Source organism: Triticum dicoccoides, chromosome 7A, assembly GCF_002162155.2.
Source record: "Triticum dicoccoides isolate Atlit2015 ecotype Zavitan chromosome 7A, WEW_v2.0, whole genome shotgun sequence".
NCBI classification, from domain to species: Eukaryota; Viridiplantae; Streptophyta; class Magnoliopsida; order Poales; family Poaceae; genus Triticum; species Triticum dicoccoides.
Genome location: NC_041392.1, coordinates 627,808,003 through 627,818,448, shown reverse-complemented (window position 1 = coordinate 627,818,448; position 10,446 = coordinate 627,808,003). Strand labels below are relative to the sequence as shown.

Below are 10,446 nucleotides of genomic sequence, written 5' to 3'. Positions count from 1 at the left end.
TTCTTCGCTACCACTCATACCCTTTCGATCGAGCCGTAACATCCACCGCTGCGGGTGCGGTCTTGCTCCGGCGAGATCCGCGCGAAAGCCCCAGCGGGGTTGGCCTGATTTGGAGCGAGTGCGACGGCGCCGCCCAGCAAACCTTCTGCTCAGTCTCGTCACATCATCACCGCCATGACGGAATCCACGGGAGAGCTCAAGACCATGCTGCAGGCGCTCCTGAAGCGCTTCGACGAGACCACGCTTGCGAGCGACAAGCAGCGCGAGGCCCAGATCGCGTTCAACACGCAAGTCTCCGCGGATCTGGCGCACATCCGCAAGCAACTGGATCTCACCCAAGCTGACGTCGACGAGGTTCGCCAGCAGCAGCGCGACCTCCCGCCTTCGCCGCCCGCAGCGGAGCGCCACCCACCGCACACCGCCGACCACCACGACGGCGACACCCAGGCCTCTGCGGTGACGCCGCTGGAGCACGCCCGTGGATCTCGGCCTCAAGGTCCAGCCGTCCGCCTCGCCAACAACAGCCCTCCCCTGTTACCTACTCGGCACACCATGCCGTACGGGGGCGTGGGGCAGTCCGCCGCGTTCATGGCGGGCCGCGAGGCGCACACCGGGCAGCGCGAGGAGTACACGGTCAAGCCGCCGAAGCACAACTTCCCACACTTCGACGGCGACGCGCCAAGCCTCTGGATCGACCGCTGCATCACCTATTTCGACCTGTACCATGTTCCTCTGCACAGCTGGGTGACCACGGCCTCGCTCTACATCGACGGCCACGCCACGCGCTGGTACCAGGCGTACTGGCAGACACATCGCTCGCCGACGTGGGAAGAGTTCGCCGTGGCCGTCATCAGCGAATTCGCTCCAGACGAATTTGAGATGGAGATGCACAAGTTGCTGCACCTTCGCCAAACCAGCACCGTCGCCGAGTACAGGACGGCGTTCGAGACCCACATGTACCACCTGCTTGCCCTGGATGCGACGCTCAACCCCAAGTTGTTCGTCACACAGTTCCTGCTGGGTCTGCGCGACGATCTGCGGGCTGCGGTTCGCCTCCAAGAGCCGTCAAGCATCACACGCGCGGCAGTGTTGGCTCGGATCATGGAAGAAGAGGCCGACACGCAACGTGCTCGACCACGGATCATTCCGGCAGGGCGACCTCCACCACCACCACCACTGCCGCTTCCGGCCCGCGCGGTGGGTGCGCCCCGGCCGGGAGGTGCGGCGGCTCCCAACGACGACCTTGAGCGTGAATGACAACTGCGTGAGCATCACCGCGCCAACGGATTCTGCTTCAAATGTGGCGATCGCTACTCACGCGACCATCGATGCAAGCCGGCCACACAACTGCTCACGATCCAAGTTGGCGACTATGGGAAAGTGCTTACTGACGACGTGGTGCACGCCCTGGACTTGCTCGACGCCGCGGTGGAGCAGGATCCCGCGCCCGAGTGCTGCGTGCTCTCCACCCATGCGGTCGCCGATACCGAGTCGCCGCGCACCATCCGTCTGCGCGCACTCGTCGGCAATCAAGTCATGTTGCTTCTGGTGGACTCGGGGAGCACGCACAGCTTCGTCTCCAAGGCGTTCGCCGAGCGCGTGCACGCTCCAACCGTTTCAATGCCCGCAGTGGAGGTTCGCGTGGCCAACGGCGAGCGCATGACCTGTAACAGCATGGTACAAGGCCTGAACTGGTGGATTCAGGGCCACACCTTCACCACTGATATGCGGCAACTGGAGTTGGGTGCGTACGACGGCGTGCTCGGTATGGACTGGCTGGAGCAGTTCAGCCCGATGAGTTGCCACTGGCTCGACAAGACGCTGACCTTCGAGCACCACGGCGCCATGATCACCCTACAAGGTGTTCGACCGAAGCAGCACGAGCGGGTGGAGGAAATCGAACCAGACCAATTGCGCAAATGGCAAGCCGGCAACGACATTTGGTACATGGCCGTGCTGGATTTGCCCCGCTCACCTGAGCCGCAGGCGACCAAAATCCCACCAAGTGTGCAGAGCGTCTTGACGGACTTCGCTGATGTGTTCGCTGAACCCAAGGGCCTGCCTCCTCACTGTCGCTATGATCATGCTATCACCCTGGTGGACGACGCACGCCCCGCGAACTCGCGGCCGTACCGTTACTCGCCCTTGCAGAAGGACGAGATCGAGCGCCAAGTTCAAGAGATGCTTCAGTCAGGTGTCATTGAACACAGTATGAGCCCGTTCGCCGCGCCCGTGCTGCTCGTCAAGAAGAAGGACGGCACCTGGCGCTTTTGTGTCACTATCGCCGGCTCAACGGCGCTACGGTCAAGAACAAGTTTCCCCTGCCCATAGTGGACGAACTGCTCGATGAGCTGGCTGGAGCAGCATTCTTCTCCAAGCTGGACCTCCGCGCTGGCTACCACCAGATACGCATGCGCGCGGGCGACGAAGAGAAGACGGCGTTCAAAACGCACCATGGCCATTTCCACTTCAAGGTCATGCCATTCGGGCTGACGAACATGCTGGCCACGTTCCAGTGCCTGATGAACGCAATCTTCGCCAAGTACGTGCGCAAGTTCATAATTATCTTCTTAGATGACATCTTGATCTTCAGTGAAACGCTGGAGGAGCACCTGGAACATCTTCGTCTCGTTCTCGCTCTTCTTCGCGAGCACCAGCTATACGCCAAGGAGTCCAAGTGCTCGTTCGCGCAAGACATCATCTCCTACCTCGACCATATCATTTCCAAGGACGGCGTCGCCACGGACCCTGAGAAGACGGAAGCTATGGTGGCATGGCCGACACCAACAACTGCCACCGAGCTGCGCGGCTTCCTCGGCCTCACCGGCTACTACCGCAAGTTTATTGCACACTACGGCATCATTGCCAAGCCGCTCACAAGCCTACTGACCAAGAAGGGCTTCAAGTGGACCGAGAAGGCACAAGTGGCGTTCGATCTCCTCAAGCGCGCCATGGTGACCGCGCCAATGCTCGTGCTCCCCGATTTCGTGAGACCGTTCGCGATTGAGACGGACGCGTGCGACACCGGTGTCGGCGCGGTGCTGGCACAGGACGGACACCCGGTGGCGTTTCTCAGCAAGGCCCTGGGAGTGCGCAATCAGAAGCTGACAGCGTACGAGAAGGAGTTCCTCGCCGTCATGATGGCCGTCGAGAAATGGCGCGCATATCTGCAACGGGGCCCCTTCACCATCGTCACCGATCACAAGAGTCTCTGCAACTTGCAAGATCAGCAGCTCGCCACTGATTTGCAACGCAAGGCCATGGCCAAGCTGGTGGGCTTGCAGTTCCAGTTCCGCTACAGATGCGGCAACGACAATGGAGCCGCGGACGCTCTCTCTCGTGTGGGCGCGACCCTGAACCTCGACGCGCTCTCCATCTGCCAGCCGGCATGGGTGCAAGAGGTGGCCAACTCCTACGCCACGGACGCCGACGCACAGGATCGTCTGGCGCGCCTTGCGATCCACAGTCCCGATGACGACGGCTACCAGCTCTACAAAGGGCTCATCCGCAAGCAGGAGCGCTTGTGGATCGGCAAGAACACGGCTCTCCGCACCAAGATCATTAGCGCTTTGCACGACAGCGCGCTGGGTGGCCACTCTGGCGCGACGGCCACCTACCAGCGCATCAAGAAGCTCTTCGTCTGGGACGGATTGAAGACCGACATCTCCGACTACGTGCGGCAGTGCTCCTTGTGCCAGTATGCCAAACACGAGCAGTCCAAGCCGGCGGGCACGCTCGCGCCCCTGCCAGTGCCAACTGCTCCCTGGCGCGACCTCACCATGGATTTCGTGGAAGAGTTACCATCATCAGAGGGCTTCGATTCAATCATGGTAGTCGTGGATCGGCTGACCAAATCTGCGCACTTCATTCCGCTTCGGCACTCGTTCAAGGCTCCTCAGGTCGCCAAGGTCTTCTGGGATCAGATCGTCAAGCTGCACGGCATCCCCAGCTCCATCGTCTCCGACCGCGACCGCGTCTTCACCAGCGCGCTCTGGTGCGAACTCTTCGCCAGCGCGGGCACCAAGTTACTCTTCTCCATGGCTTACCACCCCCAAACGGACGGCCAGAGCGAACGCGTCAACCAGTGCATGGAGATGTACTTGCGTTGCGCCGTGCACGACTCGCCCAGGCAATGGCGCCGCTGGCTGCCTACAGCGGAATTCTGGTACAACTCGTCATCCCACTCCTCGATCAAGTGCACCCCCTTCAAAGCTCTGTATGGCGTTGAACCCAACCTGGGCGCCATGACACTTTGGGACGACAAGACGGTGCCCATCATCGACGGCGAGCCCTGGGACTGGGGCCTGCACACGGCACGACCACGCGAACAAATTCTTTGCGCCCAACATCGCTTCAAGAAACAGGCGGACAAGCATCGCTCCGAGCGCTCCTTCGAGGTGGGCGACAAGGTTCTTCTCAAACTCTAGCCCTACGCGCAGTCTTCGGTGGCGAACAGATCGTGCGCCAAGTTGGCATACAAGTTCTTCGGGCCATTTGTGGTGCTGGACAGAATCGGCAAGCTGGCGTACAAACTGGAGCTGCCAGCGGACAGCAGAATCCACCCCATCTTCCACGTCTCTCAGCTCAAGCCGTTCACTCCCAACTACACACCGGTCTTCTCCGAGCTGCCCCGACCGCCCGACCTCGCCGGCCACGACGACGAACCAGTGGAGATTGTCGAGCGCCGCATGGTCAAGCGGGGCGCAAGTGCTCTGGTGCAAGTCAAGGTGCGGTGGCGCAGTGGCGAGGCAGCAACTACTTGGGAGGACTACGATACCCTCCGCCGCCGTTTCCCTCAAGCAGCAGCCTGGGACGCGCCAGCGGCTGGCGATGACGACGTTCCTGAAGATGGCGCTCGTTCTGAAGAAGAGGGGAATGTCACACCGGCATCATCAGGCCCTGATGCGGTGGACGTGTGATTCGGTGGGCCCCGCTGCCTACTGGCACGGACCCACCTGTAAGGCGAGTTGCCAAGTGTTGCCTGGCTATATAGCCAGCTGGAGCGAGTAGGTGTGCGTGTGTGGAAATTATGTCAAGTCTCTAAACCTCTCACCTAATCTGTACCTCCACCCTTGGAAAGAAATCCCCCTTCTCCAAGTCTCGATCCCATCCCCCTTCCCCTCTCCGATCCCTTGCAAGGATGAGCTTGTGACAGAAGCACCAGCTCCAGAGCTAGAGTTTTCCCGGGACGATAAATACCAGCTGTATTCGTAAAAAAAAAAAGGGACTAAGAGATGAACATTGCAATGTTACACCTATATGTGGAACTGCAATTTTCACCTCTGCCTCCGAACTTTTATTCCAAGTGTACAGAAAGGAACAGAAGAATTGTACATGGACACACTTGATTGCTACAAGATGAAAGCGGACGATTCCTTGAAGTAAATGTAGAATCTTAATTCTGTTTTTGTAGTGAGGGAGTAATCCAAAGTCCAATGTTGAACAAACACCATACGTTCAAGGAGATCCTGCTGCCTTTACGGGCTAAAATATCTTTTCAATAAAAATGCATTTGTTAAAATCAATATCCCTTTTGATTCTTATATCATTAGAAACTGGGCTATGTTAGAACCCTACTGTTTTGTACATGAAGTTTGAAGAAGCCTTCTTTGGTTACCAAACTGAGAAATTAGTGTTCTTTCAACGGGAATGTGTTTCGAATTTCAGGCATCTTGATATCTATGCGCATACGAAATATGAACGGTGCAGCGATATTTCACGCTGACACCAACAGCTCTGTATATCATACATGCACAACAAAACACACTTCGGGGCAACTCTTGTTACAATAACTGAAGAAAAAAATGCCTTGTTCACAGACCGGGCGAATTCAAGAGTGACACATCATGTATCTTCAAGCAAAATTAGCTATGCAAGTCTGCTTGTTGTAATTAACTTGTCGAATTAAAATAGATTAAGATGCAAATAAGAGCACGGGCACATGCAGGAACACTCTTCGTCATGCAGAAACATGGTGCTTAACTAGTCAACTCCAGCACAGATGAGCAATACGTAGTCAAGTACATATCCATACAGTGCAACAACCAAACAGCAAATTGAACGACAAATTAACTGGCAAAAGCTAGAGTAAGCACCGATTGCAACCCTAAACGCCTCCTACAATGTTTTAAAACAGAAGGATGAAACTAACTGCAGAAGCTTCAGCATGACTGTCACCATGAAAAAGCACCTTTTTTCAGCTGCCTAAGTCTGTTGGAAGTGATAGTTTCCGAGAAGAAGCTGGTAGAGCAGCAAGCTGTAGTTGCCCCATCGATGATCACTGGCCATCGGAATAGAACATGCTTGGGTACACCCAGAAGGCCTGAAGCTGGCCGTACCAGTTTCTCTTGTACACAAGATCAGGGTCGGTGGAAGGATCCCACGCAGCATCTGCCGCATCACCAAAGCCATGTACGCTCCAAGGCTGAGAGTAATGGGCGTAGTACAGGCGGTTGCTCGTCCCTCCCCACTTCTCTGGGCTCAAGCAAGAAAACGGCGGGCTCCTCACATCACCCCCTACAAAGAGTGCCGAGTTGTCCAGCTTCTTCACCTCCACCCATTTTGCAGGTCTTGTCGACATATCAAGGCGGTAGGGTTTATACAAGACTGGTGCTCCAAATGATAGGCTCACATAATGGTCAACCATGAGAAGCATATCACCGCAAACCACCAGCCATGGTCTTAGATATGGGCACTCAGTCATGCCGTCCCACCACTTGGTAGTTATCTCCTGCAGGCCAAGCTGGGGGGCTAACTTCAGAAAGTAGATCCTCTGAGAATAATCCATGGCAATGAACTGGCCATTGAATTCCACAATCTGATCTATCCGTGCATCAGAAAGCTTGATTTCAGACCAAGAGTCGCTTCCAACCGGCCAATCAAACAGGGAGGATCGGGTGCTGACAAGGAGATGGCAGTTGGGTGATGCAAGGGGAGCTGTCAGGGTGCCACCAAAGTAGAACTCCTCTTCACAGTCGCCACTGAATGGGAGACATGGAGGTGAAACCTCAGCACCAGTGAACACATCAACAATAAGACAATTTCCTCGGCGGCAGCAGATGAGTTGCCCATATGAAGAACCAGCAAAGCGCATCCTCTGAAAAGTTTCTTGAGGAATCTGGCAGCGAAGGGCTATGTTCTGGTTGGCTAGATCAATGACCTTACATGTGCGTAGCTTGTGACGACCATTGCTAGAAGGTAGATGAGGGGCTTGGACACGGACATTGGGCCGGACGAGGAGAGGCGGCAGTTTGGTGCAGAAGGTCGACTTGGATGGGTATGAAGAGAAGGCGGCACGCCAAGAACGACAGGTGCTAGCAAACGCAATAAGGTCGAGAAAGGATCCCAACAGAGGAACAATGGAGTGAAGCAGATTATCTGGGAGGTCAGCCCAGTCTTGGTGCCATGTCACTACTGGAGCATCGGAATAGAACATGCTTGGATATACCCAGAAGGCCTGCAGCTGGCCGTACCAGTTTCTCTTGTACACAAGATCAGGGTCGGTGGAAGGATCCCACACAGCATCTGCCGCGTCACCTAATCCATGTACGCTCCAAGGCTGAGAGTAATGGGCGTAGTACAGGCAGTTGCTCCTCCCTCCCCACTTCTCTGGGGTCAAGCAAGAAAACGGCGGGCTCCTCACATCACCCCCTACAAAGAGTGCCCAATTGTCTAGCTTCTTCACCTCCACCCATTTTGCAGGTCTGGTCGACATATCAAGGTGGTAGGGTTTATACAAGACTGGTGCTCCAAATGATAAGCTCATGTAATGGTCAACCATGAGAAGCATATCACCGCAGACCACCAGCCATGGTCTTAGATATGGGCATTCAGTCATGTCATCCCACCACTCGGTTGTTATCTCCTGCAGGCCAAGCTGGGGGGCTAACTTCAGAATGTAGATCCTCTGAGAATAATCCATGGCGATGAACTGACCATTGAACTCCACAATCTGATCTACCCGTGCATCAGAAAGCTTGAGTTCAGACCGAGAGTCACTTCCAACCGGCCAATCAAACAGGGAGGATCGTGTGCTGACAAGGAGATGGCAGTTGGGTGATGCAAGGGGAGCTGTCAGAGTGCCGCCAAAGTAGAACTCCTGCTCACAGTCACCACTGAATGGGAGAGATGGAAGTGAAACCTCGGCACCAGTGAACACATCAACAACAAGGCAATTTCCTCGGCGGCAGCAGATGAGATGCCCATAGGAAGAGCCAGCAAAACGCATCCTCTGAAAAGTTTCTTGAGGAATCTGGCAGCGGAGGGCTCTGTTCTGGTTGGCCAGATCAATGACCTTACATGTGCGTAGCTTGTGACGACCATTGCTGGAAGGGAGATGAGGGGCATCGACACAGAGATTGGGTCGGACGAGGAAAGGTGGGAGTTTGGTGCAGATGGTCGATTTGGATGGGTACGAAGAGAAGGCAGCACGCCAAGAACCACAGGTGCTAGCAAACGCTATAAGGTCGAGGAAAGATCCCAACAGAGGAACAATGGAGTGAAGCAGTTTATCTGGGAGGTCAGCCCAACCTTGGTGCCCCAACACTCCTGGGGGAGTAGAGACAGATGGGTCAGGCAATTTGCTCGGGCTTTGCATGATGGCAAACTCTCTGCAAAACACAACAAATTCAAGGCAGAAAGGTTAGAAAGATTATTAGTCCAGTAACAAATGAAAAAAGGCAGACAGCATGCTTGGACCATAGGTAAGCAATTAAGAACGTGTTGTTCTCCAGATCTTGTATATCCCTTAAATGTCAAGAAAGTCGACACTTACAAATAAGCAGCAAGTCGGTCGATTTATTTTGTAAGATGGTTATATGACAGGGCTAAGATGACAGCATGCACAGATAAGAATTTTATTTTGGAAAGCCACCCTGTAGTTAAAACTTTTCGTGACAGTGAAAACCATCTGCATCTTCAGATCATGATACTGAAATGGTGACAGACGCTATGACATTTCGCTTGGCTGTAAACACTGAATAAAACAGCTGCAGTTATAGCTCTATAAATAACAATGTGCTACCAATACCGACTGTCAGGACATGTACAGTACGGATACTCTGGAATTTCATGGGTTCTTCTGCTTGGGTACTTTTTGTACTCCTTTCCATTTGCAAATCACATACTGGGGTACGACGAACACTCGACCTAATTTTCTTCTCAAAACCAACAAACCAATTATACTATCCGTACATGCACATCCCATCTAGGGTTCCAAGGCTCAGTAGTATCCTTTACGGCGAAATCGAGTGAAAAATCTAAACCTACGACAGCGGCGACGCGATTCGAGTTCTTCCCTTTCCACGAGAACGATTGATTGCACAGTTGCACGACGGAGTAGACAAACAACGCGTACACGAGAGATGAACGAGGGAAAAGGCGACGAGAAACTGGGCTTCAGGTGAAGAGGAGCGGGAGGACGGGGAGAGTGCATACCTTGAGGAGGATGCAGGCGAAGGCGACGGCGACGTGGTGGGGCTGATGCCGGCCGGCGGCTGGCGGCGTCGCCGCAGGCGGCTCGCTTTCCGTCCCATTCGCTTCCAGAGCCGCCCGAGCAGCGCGAGTGCTCCTAGCTGACGCTCGCGTGCGTCAACAGGAGGAGCTTTCGCGCAGGGCATGCATCGAATTGGGCCGGCCCATTCGGTGGCTTCACTGCGGGCTGCAACTAAATTAGCAAAAAAGATGCTCAGTCGAGGAATCGAACACGCGACCAACGATAGACTGCACGTCTTCTTTACCAATTGAGCTCACCAATACTCCTGATTAATTCGGTGCGAGAATATTTAACAAATAAGCGCAGCGACGGATAAAAAAAATTCAACCATTGAACATCTTTTTAATATATAATGAACAATTTTAAATATATAATGAAAGTTTTCTAAATAGGCACTGAACATTTGTGTGATATAGGCATTGAACATTTGTGTGATATACACTGAACATTTTTTAAGTATACATTGAACATTTTATTAATATGTCGTGAATATTTTGTTAAATGTATGATGAACATTTTTGTAATACACGATGAACATTTTCGGAATGCATAGTGAACTTTTCATAATGTATGGCGAACCATTTTTTAATATACGATGAACATTGTCGTAATAGGAGGTGAACTTTTTATATAACACACAGTAAAGAGAAGAAGAAATAAAAATAAAAGACAAAGGAAAAGGCGAAAGGAAAAACGAACCAAAAAAATCAGAACAAAACCACTGAAAAACCGGACAAACATTGAAAAAAACGAAAGCAAAAAAACACAGAAAAAAAACGCAGGAAAAAGCGAAGGAAGCTGTGGCTAACGGAAAAAACGCGAAGCCCGTACATGGGCCGGCCAGACAGGCGGCTCCCCTCAGCGAAAGCGCGACCTTTTGACGCTAACGAGCGTCAAATAGGTTCTGCCGAGCAGCGCTCCTCTCTCTCTCTCTCTCTCTCTCTCTCTCTCTC

General features: G+C 53.6%; 1 protein-coding gene across 1 annotated transcript; it reads right to left on the bottom strand.

Moving 5' to 3' along the window:
- Positions 1–5,926: 5,926 nt before the first annotated feature.
- On the bottom strand, positions 5,927–9,537 carry LOC119332274. The gene is made up of 2 exons (XM_037605453.1): positions 9,436–9,537; positions 5,927–8,609 (listed from the first exon to the last, which is right to left on the bottom strand). The coding sequence occupies exons 1-2, from the start codon at positions 9,531–9,533 to the stop codon at positions 6,278–6,280; spliced, it is 2,430 nt and encodes an 809-aa protein (XP_037461350.1). The 5' UTR covers positions 9,534–9,537; the 3' UTR covers positions 5,927–6,277.
- Between the last annotated feature and the right edge of the window lie 909 nt (positions 9,538–10,446).

What these genes read in the sequence shown, in the direction of transcription:
- LOC119332274 (XM_037605453.1), bottom strand. Translation starts at nt 9,533, where the DNA reads ATGGGACGGAAAGCGAGCCGCCTGCGGCGACGCCGCCAGCCGCCGGCC. An exon ending in TCGCCTGCATCCTCCTCAAG is followed by an intron (nt 8,610 to 9,435) that starts GTATGCACTCTC and finishes TGTGTTTTGCAG; the next exon opens with AGAGTTTGCCATCATGCAAA.